The sequence below is a fragment of the Leptonotus elevatus genome, chromosome 2 (assembly GCF_054856555.1).
Source record: "Leptonotus elevatus isolate MCC_2025b chromosome 2, RoL_Lele_1.0, whole genome shotgun sequence".
Lineage (NCBI taxonomy): Eukaryota > Metazoa > Chordata > Actinopteri > Syngnathiformes > Syngnathidae > Leptonotus > Leptonotus elevatus.
Genome location: NC_141240.1, coordinates 15127402 through 15146157, shown reverse-complemented (window position 1 = coordinate 15146157; position 18756 = coordinate 15127402). Strand labels below are relative to the sequence as shown.

General features: G+C 40.4%; 1 protein-coding gene and 1 long non-coding RNA gene across 2 annotated transcripts; both read left to right on the top strand.

Moving 5' to 3' along the window:
- Positions 1–418: 418 nt before the first annotated feature.
- On the top strand, positions 419–16996 carry LOC147178555 (L-rhamnose-binding lectin SML-like). The gene is made up of 6 exons (XM_086068198.1): positions 419–551; positions 1631–1741; positions 1938–2070; positions 2434–2537; positions 4932–5069; positions 16884–16996. The coding sequence occupies exons 1-6, from the start codon at positions 419–421 to the stop codon at positions 16910–16912; spliced, it is 648 nt and encodes a 215-aa protein (XP_085924324.1). The 3' UTR covers positions 16913–16996.
- Positions 9448–10694, top strand: LOC147178556 (uncharacterized). Its single transcript, XR_015094049.1, has 2 exons — positions 9448–9696; positions 10385–10694. It is a non-coding gene; the product is annotated as an uncharacterized LOC147178556 (long non-coding RNA).
- Positions 16997–18756: the final 1760 nt, after the last annotated feature.

Genomic DNA, 18756 nt, shown 5'->3' with positions numbered 1-18756 from the left:
GCCCAACAGAAATATAGGACTAAAATGGAAATAATCTTTCCACCTACTGTATCTAAACTGATGTTTGTTTTCCAGTGCTGACAGCAACATGTTTTCTCCTCACAGCCGGTGACTATCACAGTTCATGTCCAACATATACCGTATTTTTCCTAAATACAGTTTCAAAAAAACAACAACCTGTTCATACTTTCATTTTGGTTTCTACAGTTGTTGGTTCTGTAGAGCGAGCGACCACCTGCGATTCGGACACTTTGAACATCCATCACCTGAACTGCGGTAAAACCTTCGTCTTAAATAGTCTTAATAGACATATAAAGCTGCTTCGCTTTTAAATTTTTAAATTTCCAATGAGGGTTGGTCATTTGGAGTGCGGTAAATTTCCAGGATGATTGCTTTCTCTCTTGTCATGTGACAGAACATGGAGTCATCAGCGTGCAGCAGGCTTTATATGGTCGTTCAAGCTCACTGGTTTGCAGTGAGGGCAGACCTCCACAGCAGCTGGCTAACACGCAGTGCGCTCGACAAGGCACCGGGGACGACCTCAGGACGAGGTATGCATTATGCTCATTGAGAAAGTGTTATCAGTGACACGAAAATGCTTGTTTTGGGTTTAAAAGTGGATAAATGTAACATTGGGTAATACCCTGAAAAAGGAGAATAGATACAGTAAAGAATGAGATCACGCAACTGTTGTATTGAATCACATCAACTTAACATCAATAGGCTACACTTATCAGGGCTCTAAATGAACCTTTTTGATGACCAGTCAACATGGCTGGTGACTTTCTAAAGTTACAAGCCAAACACAATTTCCAAGTGAAATTGTTTTTTCCCCAGTGAAAATGTTCCCTTTCTTTTTTCTTCTTTTTGAAGCCCCCAAACATATACCTATGGCAGCATGTTATGTTGTATTAAATATATTGATTCTAAAACATATAGTAAAGTTAATTGACTTACTCCCACATCCATACGGTCTGTGAAAGGCTTGCTCTTTTTTTCCGATTGGCGTGAGCATTTCAAAACATCTTCTCCAACTCAACATACTTTTGTAAACTTTCAATTAAGAGAGTATGGTGATATATCTTCAGTTTATAATTGTGCAATATTTTAGGTGATGTCTGGTCGGTGCTGGATTTCACTTTTCTTTCCTTTTTTTGATCCTTCCTCGGGTCTCCTGACAACCTCACGACTCTAGCTGGATTCTGAAGTATTCGGTTTAGGTAAACGGTATGGGATTTTTTATAGGTTTTAGGTTAATTAATGAGTACACACTCACACGCAAGCACACATGCACACAAACTCGCACATGCACATACTCACACACATACAAAATTCAAAAATAATAATAATATTTTTATTTTTGATGATGACATGTCGAATTGGTAAAATTACCGAATGAACAATACTGAGCTCTCTCTCAATTTTTTTCTTTTTTTATAATAATATGGTTATTTATTTTACAGTGTTCTAGAAATAAAGTGCCGTTTATAAGTGTTCTTACAACAATAATATTTTTCCTCTTGCCCAGAAGATACTGTATGTGCGGCTACTTGCTTTTTATTAAAGGCAAACTATATCGTGACTACATTTGTGTTTCTTCTGACCCATGCTTTTATCATTATGTCTGCAGATGCAACGGTAAAAAAAACATGTTTTACAAACACGGTGGCTTTCCGCAATCCTGATCCCTGTGTTGGCACCTTCAAGTATTTGCAGACCAATTTCACCTGCGTGCCTGCAAGTATGTCGCGTGTTTAAAATGATGTGTGACAAAAAGAATGCGTACCATTTTATAGCTAATGTTTTTAATTTACTTTGAACAGTTACCGTGGTATTTTATTGTGTGTTTATTATTAATGCTCCTGAATACTTATTTGGATTTTGACTACCCGCATTACCATCATCAACCAACCTTCTTTCTCTCATTTTGATGCCAGATGAAGGACAAGTAATTTTCATTTTGGGTGCTGACTATGGACGCCGCGACCAGACCACGTGCACATTTAAAAGGCCTCCGTGCCAGAAACAAAATGTGAAATGCCTGCGTCCAACTGAAATTGTTGCCACAAGGTACGATGGCACACTTTGAAAGAAATCACAGCCTGATCTAAGGAGAATTTTCTGAGGTTGTATAACGGGTAGAAAACAGACATTATTTAAACAGTTAAATTTTGATTGTGGATGGCAAAATGAAGCATTGGGTTAGCATAACTGGTGTGGGTTTTCTTTGGGCCTTCTGCAGAAGTGGAGTTGAACTTTACTGCCCTATCAAACATGTCAGCCTGACACTCTCAGTTTGCTTTTACAAGCTTATACATTTTTAAATGGTGATATTAAGGTCCAGTCTCCGTAATATTAGTTTTGAAATTATTCAATTACGTCATCAAAATAGTAGTTGGCACAGTAATAAGCCTATTTCTTCCACATCCATAGGTGCAATGGGAAAAACTACTGTACGATCAAAGCCAGCAATGGCGTGTTTGGATACCCCTGTCGAGGCACCTACAAGTACTTGGAGGTTGCTTACGTGTGCCGATGTAAGTAATCAGCACTATATCTACCACCTCCAACTACTTTTTACTCTAGGAGATTTATTTAAATGTTTTCTAATTGGCAATTTGTTTCAACATTATTCAACTATAATAGCAAATCATATTAATTGTGTCGTGCGGGACTTTTTCTAGTTATAATATCATGTTGTACACAAGTGGCCATTTATGGAAGATTTGTACATTTTGCAAATGTACTGAAGAATTGTGAGTGTGATTGTACATAATTGACATACACATTTTCAATGGTGATGTTTCTTAAAACGGAATTTTAACATTTTGTTTATGCATTAAGTCATCCCACAAAGAAACAGAGCAAAAAACAAAAAAAATATTTATTTGAACATAGTTTGCTTACATTAATAACTGGGTAACTATTTTTTGCTTTTTGCAGATCCTGAGAGCTCAGCCAACCCTCACATGTAGTTTGATTTAGTAAACAAAGTGGATTACTATGTTATTGAACCCATTTCTTTCTGTATTTGCAATACGTTGCTCATTTAAAAGATATACATTCTTAATTGTAAGTGCAGATTCAATCAGTGCCAGTTGAAAAACATCACTGTATACATGTATTAAAAACGCACGCACACACACACACATACACAGGCGCGCGCGCCCACGCACACAAAGTCTCTTGAAATGATGACTCAATAAAGATATTTGGAAGCAAGACACAATTAAATTGATTGAAAACAGAGTTTCCCAACCAAGCCTCGCACCCCAGTTCGTACGTAATCCAAGTCCTTTAATATTAAAGTAATGTAACTTGAATAATTTTATAGTTACTTATGCCTATCCTATGATAAATGTCAAAAAAATCAAACAAGCAAAAAAAAAATCAATACAATATATCTTTTTTTAATATTTATCTGGTCTTTTCTGTCTTATGGATTTTTAATATACATTATTTTGGAATGCCAAAGGAAGCCTGAGTACTTGCAATGCAAAACCAAAAGCAAACTAATAATGTTTTTGAAAATAATGTTTTTCTTCACGTGTTTGTTTTCTTTCGGGTAGAGATAATGTTGATTATCTGAATACAGGCTGGACATCGGTGAACAGTTCCTTCGAAGGTTTTATTTTTACAGAATATTCCGGACACAAGCGAGTTTACAGAACATTGCTGCAGCTTCTCACAACTGTGAAGTTACAGCGGACTCACAACATTCTTGTACTATCTTGAAGGGGCGGCGCCACAACACCCCTCCAAACAGCCCACCTGGAGTTCACCGGACATGAGATAAGACTTTAAACACATCATTGATTACAGACACTTCAACCACAGACAATGGCCCATTGTTGTGGAAATGGTTGAGGTCCCAGTCATGACGATAAGACTTTAAAAACATCATTGATTACAGACACTTGGCAGAAATTGTGACATCACTCACAAAGACACATCCACAGATAAAAGTTCTACTGAGGAAATAAATAAATTAAAACAGTTATGACTCAATCTGGGCAGAAGACCCTCTTCAATCCCTCTTTCGGAATCAAAAGAGTCCGACACAAGCAGATAAACATTTCAGAGAAAAATCCCAGCGGGATCTTCGTCCTCTTCGTCGGATGAGATGATGTTCTTGGGTTGCTGCTGGAGGGCGCTGTCAGCTTCTTCAGGACCTTAGGTTAGACTGCCTGGTCCCAGGATGAGTCACCGGGATTATTCTACCCGTATACCGTGAACTCAACCTTTGTTGAATGATGTCCGTGGGAGCCGGCTTGTTTCTCGGTTGTTGTTGGGTGTTTGCCTGGTGCAGGGACAATGGCTCCAGCCGGTGTCCTTGCCGGTCGGGTGGATTAGATGTGATACCACGTATCACCTTTTCCGTGCAGGTGAACTGCAGAAGATGTCCTCTCCGTCACCTTGTGGGGTCCAGTCCACCTGGGCTCAGACCATTTTCGTTTAATCACTTTCAACCATACATATTCACAATCATTTATTTCTGAAGGAGCATCTGGTAGTTTTTTTGTTAGTAAATGTAAGTTGTTTGAGTTCTGGAGGTCCTGGAACGTGCATCTCTTCCAATGGAGCTGTTGGAGTCGGAAAAGGTCTGTTGGTGTGACATTTAAACGGAGTCCAGCCTTTGGCTGAGTTTAGTTACATTCGCACATTCATTAACGCAACAGGAAGAGCTTGTAGCCAATTCAAATTTGATGAGGTCAGTGCTTTAGCCAATTTTTCTTTAATATTTCTATTCCTTCGCTCAACCTGTCCTTGGGATTGGGGATGATACACTGAACCAAATGTGTGTTTTAGCCCCAATTCTTTTTCTACTACTTGTAGATGTTTGTTTTTGAAATGCGTTCCATTGTCTGATCAAATTTTTCTAGGAAACCCATGATTAATCAGATGTTTTACTACGGTATGTGTTGTTTCAGATTTGCAGGAATATGCTTTTGGCCATCCTGAAAAGGAATCCACTATTACCAGCAAATATCTGTATCCTGACACTGGTCACAATGTCAGTGAAATCCATCGAACCCACCTGACCAGGAGCAGCCACGTCCGGCCGGATCGTGAGTGCCCATGGGGAGGTTTAGATGTAGGCATACTGTTATACCTGCTGCAAACACTGCAGTCCTGCAGTTCACTTTTAACAATTTGTCTCATGAAAGGATGCCATCAGGTGTGTAGTCGTCTCAGTGTTTCATCCACACCTTACATGGCATTTTTCCATGGGCTTCAAAAATTAGATAATATCTCTGTTGACTTGTACCCATAAAATAATATATTGTAACTGGTTAGCTATATAGTAGTGCATAAAATTTGGTGCGTCTAGACCTCCTTTGGATTTATTTTTCTGAAGAGTAGATAGACTTTTTTTTTTATTCCAGTAAAATTTTGTAACGGCTCCAACACTCCAACACTCCAACAACTGGAACCAGTTAGTCGTAGGTTTAAATGAAATCATTGAGAAAAAATAGTTTATTTTGGGTAAAATTTTCATTTTAATAGTGGCTATTCGTCCTATTACAGAAATAGGAAGATTATTCCAGCGCCCCAAGTTACTATAAATGCTATCCAGAAGTGGAGTAAAGTTTAAATGAATTAAATCACTTAGAGATTTTTATGCCTAAGTGTTTTAAATTACCTATAGGAAATGAGTCGTGTGGGTCCTGGCTTGCAGGGTTCCATGAATTTTCTGTAATAGGTAGAAGTGTTGATTTTGTCCAGTTAATAGAATAATCTGATAACTGTGAGAATTTAGTTATTAAGTTAAATACTTCCCCTAACGAAATAGCAGACTTTTCTAAATAAAGTAAAATATCATCGGCATATAGATTAATTTTATGTTCTGTTACCCCAGAGTGAATTCCTTTAATCCTTCTTTCCTGGCGTATGGCTAATGCAAGCGGTTCAATAAATATTGCAAACAATAAAGGCGACAGTGGGCATCCCTGTCTTGTGCCTCTCTGTAGAGTAAAACTCTGAGATATAATCCCATTAGTAGTAACTGTAGCTTTAGGAGAATCATATAATACTGACACCCAGTGAATAAATGACTTCCCAAAGCCACATTTATTTAAAACAGCAAAGAGGAAGGACCAGTTAACTTTGTCAAAAGCTTTTTCTGCATCCAATGATATAATAACTGCCTTTTTATCATGCCGCTGTGACATGCTAATAAGGTTAAAGAGCCTCCTAATATTATTAGTAGAGTGACACTCTTTAATAAAGCCTGTTTGGTCGCTATGAATGATTGTCGGGATTACTGTTTCTAATCTAGATGTGAAAGCCTTAGTGATAATTTTAATATCAGTGTTAATTAGTGAAATCGGACGGTAACTTGATGGAAGGGTGGGGTCTTTTTCTGGCTTTAATAAAAGTTTAATTGCTGCTGTATTCATGTGTGGGCGTATGTGACCATTAGTTTTAATTTCTGTTACTACTCTTAAAAACAGTGGAGCAAGCATTAGCCAGAAGTGCTTAAAAAATATAGCCGGATAACCATCCGGGCCAGGTGCTTTGCCATTTGGCATAATATCTAGAGCACTGTACAACTTGTTTATAGTAAGTGGTGCATCTAACATATCTTTATATTCAGTGGTGAACTGAGGTATATTTAAGCTACTGAGGAATGCCTCAATATGCTCTGGGTTAGGCTTATTAGTTTCTGAGTATAGGTTGTGATAATAGTTATAAAAATGTTTATGAATTTCTTCTGGTGATTGTGTACATTCACCAGTTGTCCCTTTAATAGCCGTTATAAGCGATTTTTCCCGATTGCGTTGAAGTTGGTTTGCAAGAAATTTACCTGATTTGTTATTATATTCAAAGTTGTTGTATCTCAATTGTTGTATTATAAACTCTGTCTTTTTAGTTAGCATATCTTCTAACTGTATTTTTGTATTTTGTAAGTCAGTCCATATTTGGTTATTTGGGTTTATTGCGTACTCATCCGTCAGTTGTTTAATTTTATCTTCCAAGTCTTTTTCTAATTTTTGATCCTGTTTCTTTTTATAAGATGAATATGATATAATTTTACCTCTAATTACTGCTTTCCCAGCTTCCCAGAGAAGAGATGGAGATAGGTCTGGAGAGTCATTTATTTCCAAAAAGTCTGCCCACTCTTTTCTTATAATTTTGTCAAATTCTGCGTCGTTTAGCAGTGAGATGTTAAAACGCCATGTCGGTGGTGGTTTAAAGGTATAATCAACTTGTAGGGAAAGGGAGACTGGTGCATCGTCGCTAATAATAATAGGATGTATTTTTGTAACAGTTTTATCAGCAATAGAGTTATTTGTAAGAAAAAAATCAATTATTGAAAAAGACTTGTGCACAGCGGAAAAGAAGGACAATTCCTTCTTATTTGGGTTTTTAAGTCTCCAGCTGTCGACGAGGCCAAAGTCATCCATATATTCCCCTATTACTTTTGTAGATTGTAATCGCCTTATACATGTTGTTTTATTAGAACGATCTATTAATGGATTTAAGACTGTGTTAAAGTCTCCTCCAATAATAATAGTAGAGTTCGCTGCTAATTCAAACAGCTTAGAGAAAAAAATCATGGAAAAAGGCCGGATCATCATTATTAGGGGCATATAAATAACCAAATGTATATATTTTATTAAATATAGTCACCTGAATAATAATGTATCGGCCCTCTGGGTCTGTTATTGTATTATTTAGAGTAAAGAGTAAATTCTTATGTATGAGTATACAGACTCCTCTTTGTCTACTGTTATAAGGGGCAGAGTACGCTTGGCTAAAATTCTTATCAATAAGTAATTTTTCTTCAGATTTTTGTTGGTGGGTTTCTTGTAGGAGGCAAATATCTGCTTTTAATTTTAAGAGATGGTCTAAAGTTTTTATTCTTTTTGCCTGTGAGCGAGCGCCACAAACATTCCAGGAAACCAGAACTCATTTATGCATACAAACAATATAAACTCAGTCCTGTATATATATCTGTATAGGCCATTTACCACCACTGGCATGTTATAGGATAGAATCAAAGTGGTTAGGTGATTTATGTAATTTGTATAAAATATGAGGTAACGTGTAAGTAAATATAACAGTGAAAAAATGAGTAGGGAGGTGAAAGTGAAGGAAATTAACAGGGGCTTAAACATAACAATACACCAGTAACCTAAGCGAGATTTTTTTTGTTTAAATATACTTTAGATATAGTTGTGTATTAATATTATATTTATAATATAGCTTAAACATAATGAGTATTCATATTTTTGGTTTTATAACCACATATACAGTATATGTATACATCTAATAATCAAACTAAGTTTAGTTCCACCAATGGCAATTAGAACAGCCAGGGAGTGGAATTGGGGTTCCGGAATAGTTGGCCATCGATATATAACTTATCAACGGCTATCGTAGTCCGTTTACCCTCCTGCCTATTTTGTTTCATTATAAGAAACAGTACCTTTCGCCGCTCATTGATCTCTCTCGGGAATTGATCATTCATTCCAAATGAGGTCCCTTTAAGTTCCCGTCCTTTACTTTTTACAAATTATTTCTGTTTAAAATGCTCAAACTTGGCGATAATAGGACGGGGTTTGTTGCCCCTACGGGCTCCAAGCCGATGTACCCGGTGAAAAGAGATGTTATTTACCGTGTCCTGAGGAATTTTTAACGACGTCGTCATACATTTTTTTATCTCAACCTCTGGGTTGTCAGAGGTATTCTCGGATATGCCTGAGAATATTAAATTCTCCCGCATGCTATGGGATTGGACATCTAGAACAGTTTCTTTTAGCGTTTTATTCTCCTTTTTAATAGTTTCCAGCTCGGCTGAAACCGCCGCGAGTGAAGAGTGTAACTCGGCATTATCCCGTTGGAGGTCACTTACCTGTTGGCTGACGAATTCCAGGCTTACCTTTAATTCTTTGACGTCCTCGCGGATGAGGCCGAGGACGTCAAGTTTTTTATTTATGGACTCCAGTATGGAGGTAAATTTGGTGCAAAACTAACTTGTGCAAAAAATTTGTACCTGTAGAAAAAAGTCTAAATTTGTATCTGTAAAAGTCGTGATTTGTATCTGTAAAAAAAAATGTGTGCCTGTAAAAAAAAAAAAATTGTGTCTGTAAAAGAAATTTGTACCTGTAAAAAAAAAATGTGTATGTGTAAAACAAATTTGTATCTGTAAAAACAAATTTGTACCTGTAAAAGTCATGATTTGTATCTGTACAAAAAAAAATTTGTACCTGTACAAAAAGTAGAAATTTGTATCTGTGAAAGTTGCGATTTGTACCCGTAGAAATGACAACTTGTAGTCAAAGAAGTCGCCACTAGGTGTCACAAGTGGTTTTTCTGCTGCTGTTCAGTGACGTGAGTTTTGCCCCATTTGTCGCGCTACAAATGGAGCAAAACTAATTTGTACTTGTAGAGCGCCGTGATTTGTACTCGTAGAAGAAGAGGGCGGGCTCTAGAGGATTTGGGCGGGCTAAAGCTCAACCTCATTGGTTGAGCGAACGACCGTGGGTTGAACTCAAATGACGCCCATAAATCCGCAATTCCAAACAGAGTAGCCACACTAGTTTACGCGTCATTTTGGAAGAAGAGGACGTCCCAGGCGTGAAAATGTCAACATGGTTCAATATACGAACACCGTGTGGAACAGCTTAAACGTTGGTTGACATGCAGAGCACTCCAAGTGGGCAGAAAGAAAGAAGTTTTAGTATGAAGGTAAGATTTATTGTACGAACATAGCTCGTAATCCGGTGCTAGCTAGTTAGCTCATCTCATGTTGTCACGAAAACTGAACACATTGAAGTCACGATTTGTAGTTCAAGATTTGAAGCCTACCAGTGTAAACATACGATCAATAGCTTGTACCTGTAAAAAAGAAAAGTGGACAGTACTCAGCTACTTGTATTTGACTAACATTATATTCAAGCATCTGTACTCTTACTATCATAATAAAATGAAAACAAAACGTTTTTACTGCGAGTGGATCTTTAAGCCACTACAGGTATTTTAACCTCAACCCTTTACCGTCTGTATTTAATCAATTAATTTCAAATATTAAAATTTATTGATAAATGTCAGTATTTTTGCAATGTATGCTTTGCAAACAGTTAAAATAAAAGGCTCTTACACTTTTAAACATACACATTTGCTTTCAACACTGAAGCCAAATAAAAATAATGCAAATGGGAATGTTTATAAACAATGTCTGTGTCTATCAGTATTACCACTATTTCTGATTTTAAGATGTGACAAAATCTTTGTTTTTTTTCTGGCTAACAAGATAAAGCTAAACATTTAACTGATTACGTATAATGTCAGTGGCTGTGTTTTGATGACACAGCTATGAAGCTATGATTATTTTTTATTGTATGAATATGCTGACCCAATCATTCTATTCGCACAGATGCCAGCATGCAGTCAATCAAAGCTACTTCTTGATCAATCGCTAGACGGTGGCACATGGTGTGACATCAAACCTGCTTCAAAGTGGCTGTGAAGTCCAACAAATGAGAATCCTTATTACACTGGTTACGGTTCTGAGATAATTTCACTGCAAACACCTTTGGGAAAGTGAAGAAATTATGCTTTCTAAATGTCTTCCAATTTTGAGTTTGAAATGTTGCAGGAGTACAATTTAATCCATATTGAGAGTTATTTGAAATAGTCATTTCAAATAACAACATGTATCATTCAATAAACAAGATTGTGCATCATTTGAAATGTTTTATTTGATGTCCAGAAGAGCTGTTTCTGCATCCATCCAAGACGAGAACAGTATTCTTCTCACAAACAGAACAAAAGTTATTGATGGAGCTGTATGAGGAATTCAAGACTCACCAAAAAAGGCAATACTGCTGCTATCACTAAGACGAGGGAAATATGATTGGCAAAAAGAAAAAGAAAAAAGCAGAACGACTAAATATATAAGTTATAATTGTTTCATGTTAGATGTGTATTTCACATTAATCGTGTTATTAATTATTGATTTAATGTAAAGCACCTCGAATTTACCTACATATTCATTCTTCACTGTTACATCTCAACAGTAGCCAAAAGCGATCATGGCAGCAAGTCGGCAAGTAGCCTATAACAATATATATATAAAAAATAAGACTAAATAGGTGTTGCCCATTATTGTAGCCACCAGAAAAAAAGACTGACCACTGCCACAGGTAGATCTGCAAAATAATTTTCCATAATCCAGTTTGATGGAATACCCCCAGGTGTCATCTGTCTCTTGGCTGCTTTCTGATGGAGTGGGTCATCCTTTTCACTGATGCTTCAGCAGTGTCTCCAGCAGTTGTCTCCACCTTTTGAGCAAGATTTTGAAATATATGAGATTCTCATTTAATTAAAAATAAATAAACTAACATTTGACCTAGTTACTTTTGTTAAAGTAGCTGCGTGACAGTGACACTGCTCACATCTTAGTAATACAGATAGACTGGCATTTCAAAAGCAGAATAGCCAATATTTAAATAAGAGTAATGTTACATTGGAAAATGTAACTCAAGTAGAAATTAAAAGCGCAGAAAAAATACTTGCACAAATATTTGAGTACTGTGAGTGATGAGTAAACTAAGAGTGTAAGAGCAAAATACTGACATTTGTCAATAAATTATAATATTTGAAATAAAATGATTAAATACAGAGGATAAAGGGTTGAGGTTGAAATACCTGGAGCGGCTTAAAGATCCACTCGCAGTAAAAACGTTTTGTTTTCAATTTATTATGATAGTAAGAGTACAGATGCTTGAATATAATGTTAGTCAAATACAAGTAGCTGAGTACTGTCCACTTTTCTTTTTTACAGGTACAAGCTATTGATCGTATGTTTACACTGGTAGGCTTCAAATCTTGAACTACAAATCGTGACTTCAATGTGTTCAGTTTTCGTGACAACATGAGATGAGCTAACTAGCTAGCACCGGATTACGAGCTATGTTCGTACAATAAATCTTACCTTCATACTAAAACTTCTTTCTTTCTGCCCACTTGGAGTGCTCTGCATGTCAACCAACGTTTAAGCTGTTCCACACGGTGTTCGTATATTGAACCATGTTGACATTTTCACGCCTGGGACGTCCTCTTCTTCCAAAATGACGCGTAAACTAGTGTGGCTACTCTGTTTGGAATTGCGGATTTATGGGCGTCATTTGAGTTCAACCCACGGTCGTTCGCTCAACCAATGAGGTTGAGCTTTAGCCCGCCCAAATCCTCCAGAGCCCGCCCTCTTCTTCTACGAGTACAAATCACGGCGCTCTACAAGTACAAATTAGTTTTGCTCCATTTGTAGCGCGACAAATGGGGCAAAACTCACGTCACTGAACAGCAGCAGAAAACCCACTTGTGACTCCTAGTGGCGACTTCTTTGACTACAAGTTGTCATTTCTACAGGTACAAATCACAACTTTTACAGATACAAATTTATAGTTTTTGTACAGGTACAAATTTTTTTTTGTACAGATACAAATCATGACTTTTACAGGTACAAATTTGTTTTTACAGATACAAATTTGTTTTTACAGGTACAAATTTCTTTTACAGACACAAATTTTTTTTTTACAGGAACACATTTTTTTTTACAGATACAAATCACGACTTTTACAGATACAAATTTAGACTTTTTTCTCCAGGTACAAATTTTTTGCACAAGTTAGTTTTGCACCAAATTTACCTCCATACTCCAGCACACTGACCGAAACGTCCGTAGTGGTTAGGTCGTCCGTGTCCGTCGCTGAGTCATTTTTCCTCTTCTTCAAAGGTTTCTTCGACGGTTGCTCGACGGAAGGATTCTCCATCGCGCAGCTGTAAAAATATCCGTCGATGAAACGTTCAAGGTCCTCCACGCTGGGTGGTATTCCAAATCTGCCCAATGAAAGAGAGAAGAGAAAAGCCAAGATATATGATCGTTAAATTTTGGATTAGTTTAGTATAATAGAGCTAGTTCTATCTTAGCAGCAGGGCGCCGCCATGTTAGGGTTTCCTGGTCTCGCTGTAGGTCTCGCGATAGTCACAGCATCTCGCGTTCTGCCACTTCCTCCCCCCCTTCACATTTTTTTTTTTTTTTTTTTTTTAAGAGCTCAGTATTGTTCATTCGGAAATGTCATCATCATTGCTCTTTTTTTTTTTTTTTCTTTTTTTTTAATATATATATATATATATATATATATATATATATATATATATATATATATATATACATACATATATATATATATATTATTATATATTTTTTTTTGTGTGTGTGGGTGAGTATGTGTATGTGCGTGCGTGCGTGCGTGCGTGCGTGTGTGTATTTGTTAGCTCACCAGAAAACCTATTAGAAAAAAAATCTCATACCGTTCACCTAAATCGAACACCAGGAGACCCGAGGGGACCGAAGAAAACCAAGGAAGGTGAAATCCAGCACCGACCAGACACCCCCCACCAGAACTCCTCCCCAGCCCAAGAAACATCCAGACCCCAACAAATCCAAAAAACATAAAATCAGGGAGGCCTCAAGAGACCAAAGGAGAGACCGAGAAAAGGAAGGAAGGACAGACGAAGCCGCGTGAGATCCGCAGACACCAGCCTCCACCGATTCAATAACCTGAGGAGGAAACAGATTGTGTCTGAGTTTCGGTAGATGCTGGTGTGGTGGATCTGGCATGCATGAAAATCTCCACCAAAGAGGGGAGCCGTCGACCCCCGCCGGAACAGAGCAAGCGCAACACCTCAGGGCCCCCCAGGCCGCGGCAGCGCCAGAGGATGACCCCCGGGCCCCGCCAGGGCCACCGGCCGGAGAGCAAACCCAGGAGCAGGAGCGCCCCCCGCCCCAACACGGCCCGCGCCCCCGGCCCAACGCAGCAGGACGGGGCACTGCAGGCCCACCAGGCACCCCACCGGCCCCCAACCCCCGCCCCCCCCACGACCCCCCGCCCCCCTTCCACCCCCGCCACCCACCCCAACCCAGCCCCAGCCGCCCCCACGCCCCCAATCCCCCAGACACCCCCCACCCCCAGCACCCCCCCACCCCGCAACCCCCACCACCGCCCCCCCCAACAAAGCCGCCCCCCCCGACCCCACCCCGACCAACCGGCAGCCCCCCAACCCCCGACCCCCAGCCCCCGGGGACCACCCGCACCCAGGCACCGGCGCCGAAGAGGGGCCGGACAGCGGAGCGGAGAGGGCAGCCGCGCCCACCCCACCCCCCGCCGTGTGGAAGGACGGAACACCGGGGGCAGAAGGGGGAGATGGGGGCACCGGAGGGCGGCCGACACCCCCGAACCCCAGGCCCAGCAGGGGAAGGCCCCGGTCGTCACCCCAGCGTTCTTTGTGAAAATTAACCCCTGTTAGTGAGTCCGCCAGCTCGCGGACTGGCAAACTCTACCCCTAAACCGTGAATGTGACCCCACCCAGTGTATATACAAGTGTGTGTGTGTGGTGCATTAAAATTAGGAGCAGGTGAACCGGAGCCGATGGAAATGATATTCCCACGCTCCGATCCACCCGCCACCCAAGCATGTTGCTGAGTGTATGTGGTGCATTAAAAAAAATAGATAGGGCGGGGGGGGGGGGTGGTGACACGGACAGGGGACCGCAGCACTGCTCTATACTGCGGCCCCCAACCGATGGCACCCCCACAAGCCCCCCCCCCCACCCACAAGTTGTGTGGTGTATTAAAATTGGAGGGGAGTTGTAGGGTGAAGACGGTGTTTCCACCCTACCCCACCCCCCAAAGTGTGTTATGTGCCCTATATGTCTATAAAAGTGTATTGTGCAAACCTAGTGTAGTGAGTTAAGAGGTGTGACCAGCGGGGCCCCCCCCAACCGGGCGGGGGCAGGAGGCGCACCGGCCCACCAAGCCCCCACCCACCCCACCAGGACCCCGGCGGGCATATGGGACCCGTCCGGCGGGGCGATAGGGCTCGCCCCCCGGATACTGGGTCCCGCCCGAGGTGTCAGGACGCCCACCGGAGCGGGGCGGGCACGACACCAAACCCCAGCCACCCCCGCCGGCCCCCATAGCACCGAGACCCGGGCCATGGATGGAGCCCCCGGCCCAGGGGAGGGGAAGGAAGGCGTACCGGGGAAGGGGAAGGGAGGAGGGAAGGGGACGACAAGAAGGGCAGGGGGCAGCGGCAGGGACGCAAGGAGAGGGGGAGAGGAGGAGGAAGGGCGACGAGGGAGAGGAGACAGGGAGGCGGAGGACGGGCGGGGAGAGGCGAGGAGGGAGAGGCAGCAAGGGGGAGGAAGGGGGAGGGGAGAGGGAACCACCGGGCACCCCGGCGGCCCACAGGCCCCGAACCGCGTCGCCGGGCCCAGAGCGACGGACCGCGCCGGAACGGCGCCGCCCCCGACACCAGGGAAAGCCCCGCAACGCAGCACCCCCCAAGAGACCCAGGGAACGGCCAAGACGCAGCCGCCACCCAGCAGCCAAAAGAGGGGCAGACCCGCCCACTCCCCGCCAGGGGGGACAGCACCCACAGAATTAACCCACTGGCATGCCGTGAATCCGAATATCAACCCCTGGTGCCCATCGGAGGTGAATCCGCTCGATCCCGCTGGCAGCAGCCGGGTTCCTGACTATAGAAACACAACCATTAGTTACAAATTGCCTAATACAGAAACATCAATGCAAGTTATAACGCTGCTGTGGCTCTCGCTAACAGGCAGAATTAAAATCCAAGTTTAGGTTAAAAAATTCTATATACGTAGACCATGTTTCTTTAAATTTTGACATTTGGTTTTTATTTGAGGCAGATATTTTTTCCATTAAAATATGATTTATGAGGAGGTTAGACCATTGGTCGATATTCAAAGTTTGTTTATTTTTCCAGTTAACAAGAATTGTTTTTTTTTGCGATAGTAAGGGCTACAAGTATAGATTGAAATTGTTTATGTGGTAAGTCAATTGTTGTTAAGTCACCTAGCAAACACAAGTTTGGAGAGAACGGTATCCTACAGTCCAAGACAGCGGAAAGTTTTTCTAAGACTTTAGTCCAGAAACACATAACCGGAGTACATAACCATAAAGCATGAAAATAAGTGTCTGTAGTGTTTTGTAAACACTGGAGACAAATGTCGGAGTCTGAGAGTCCCATTTTCTTCATCATATATTGAATAATGTATGTTCTGTGAATAATTTTATATTGGATAAGTTGTAAATTTGTGTGTTTTGTCATTTTACATCACATTTTACGTCATTTACTTCACATTTCTGACTGCCCCATCAGGTAAGCCTGCTTAGAACCGGCCCTGTTGTCCAAAATAATTTTAAATAGAACACATAATAGATTTCAGTCAGCAATAACCAAATGTATGCTATTATTAGTAGTATTATTGTTGTGTTTTTTATGTTTGATTATTTATAATGTACTGTACTCTGACGTTTCACTGTTTATTTGTTTAAAATTCTCTATAAATTTATTTATGCTCTTACAACATGGAATAATCCTTTTCCACTTGCCCAAGTAGGTACAGTAGATGTGCTGCAATAGCACTTGCTTTAAAAAAATATATATATTCTAAATTATTAAAATGTAAATTTTCGCAACAGGTGGCAGGGTGGCCGACTGTTTAGCACGTCTGCCTGACAATGCAGAAATGAAATTTGCTCCGGTCTCCTCCCACATTACAAAGAAATGAGTGGCAGGTTAATTGAACACTCCAAATTGTTCATAGGTGTGGTTGTGCGTGTGAGTGGTTGTTTGTCTCTGTGGGCCCTGCAATTTGCTGGCAACCAGTTCAGGGTGTACCCCGCCTACTGCCCGAAGACAACTGGATAGGCTCCAGCACCCTTGCGACCCTTGTGAGAAATAAGTGGTTAAGTAGATGGATGGATTATTAAAGGCAAGCTTTCATGTGACTGCCTTTGTGTTTCTTCTGCTGATTCCTGCTTTTATTATTGTGTTTTCCAGATACAACGGCAAAAATGCATGTGAAGTGACCGCAGGGGATTTCCGCAATCCTGATCCCTGTGTTGGCACCTTTAAATATCTGCAGACCAATTTCACCTGCTTTCCTGCAAGTATGTCTCGTGTGACATATAAAATGTGTGGCATTTTCTATATAATGTTTTTAATTTACTTTAAACAGTTACCGTGGTGGCTTGTGAGCAATCTTTGGCACATTTATTTTGTGGTGAGATTAACCTTTTTTTCATGATAAATTCCTGTATATTACAAGCATTAGATTTTACTTTGTGTTTATTATTAATGCTCTTGATTTTGACTACCCGCATTTCCATCACCAACTGTCTTTCTGTCATCTCAATGCCAGATGAAGGGCAAGTAATTTCCGTCTTCGGTGCTGACTATGGACGCCGAGACCGGACCACGTGCTCGTTCAAAAGGACTCCGGGCCAGATACAAAATGTGGAATGCCTGCGTCCAAATGACATTGTCGCCAGCAGGTACGATGGCACACTTCGGAAGAAATCACAGTCTACCACCTGGTGCAGGAGAGGAGCAGAACTTTACTGCGCTGATCAAACATCGAAACCTGACACTTTCGTTTTGCTTTGATTAGCTTGTAGGCTAATAATACGAAGTAGCCAATTTATAGTCTATACTAATATTTATTATAGCAATTTAGCTGTTGCATCTTTAAATCAGGTGCGCTGTGTAGTCTGGAAATTGCATGACCTCATCAAAATAGGAGTCATTTTTAGTACAGTATAATAAGCCTATTTCTTCTGCATCCATAGGTGCAACGGGAAAAACGAATGTACGATCCCAGCCAACAACGGTGTGTTTGGCGATCCATGTTTCGGCACCTACAAGTACTTGGAGGTTGCTTACACATGCCAATGTGAGTAATCAGTACTATATCTACCACCCACGACAATTTTTTGCTGTCGGAGAAGAAAACAATGCTTTATTTCGTTTTGTTTTTTTTATTCACAATTGCATTCAACATTATTCAACCATCATAGCAAATCATATTTATTGTATTTGTGGGATTTGTGTACTTGTCATGTCCTGTAATGTTGTACACTGGATCAGAATAGATATTTATGGAAAATTTGGATATTTTTATAATGTACTTTGGAAATGGGAGGTGGGGGTGATGAAGAATTTACATAACTAAGAGGAGATTTTTTTTTTTATGTAATTTTCTCTATTTATTTATGTATCAAGTCATCCCAAAGAGAAACAGAACAAACAAAAACATTTCTTTGAACCCAGCTTAGTTATATTATCTGAGTAACTATTTTGTGCTTTTTTGCAGATCGTGGGAACCAACCCTCACATTAGTTCAACTTTGCAAACAAACGAGTACTGCCACATTATCAATGTGTTTTCGAGTCCATGTATTCTGTATTTGTAGTATGTTGCTCATTTAATTGATACACAATATAATTGATACACAATGTAAATTGTAAGTGCAGATTATGTATACATACAAAAAAAAATGTTGTTGAATTTTTGTTGCCTGCTGCGTTTAACCAGCTCCTTCACTTCATGTGGTACTAAAAACAAATTTGGAAGATTGTTGGTAGCATGAAAGGGCTTGCAGATCCAGTTTTGGGTGGGTTTAGAGATGGGTAGGTGAAGCCTCACGAAGCCTTGAGTCTTTCCTTCAAATTGTGCTGAACAGATTTGGAGCTTTGGTGCTTCCGTGAAAGCAACTTTTGGGACATCTAGTGGAATAGTGAAGCCAAACCAAAAGAGTAAAACATTAACTCACTCTCTTTGAGCAATAAAAGAATAAACATGATACCAATCATTGTATTATGTACATAAGATATTTTTTTTGTGTTAATTTGATGGGCAAAGTTGCCAGAAAGAA

Bases quoted from the DNA above. Each gene is read 5' to 3' on its own strand.
- LOC147178555 (XM_086068198.1), top strand. From the start codon at position 419: ATGGAGTCATCAGCGTGCAGCAGGCTTTATATGGTCGTTCAAGCTCAC. The intron at 552-1,630 runs GTATGCATTATG...TTATGTCTGCAG, and splicing joins GGGGACGACCTCAGGACGAG to ATGCAACGGTAAAAAAAACA. The intron at 2,538-4,931 runs GTAAGTAATCAG...GTGTTGTTTCAG, and splicing joins GGTTGCTTACGTGTGCCGAT to ATTTGCAGGAATATGCTTTT.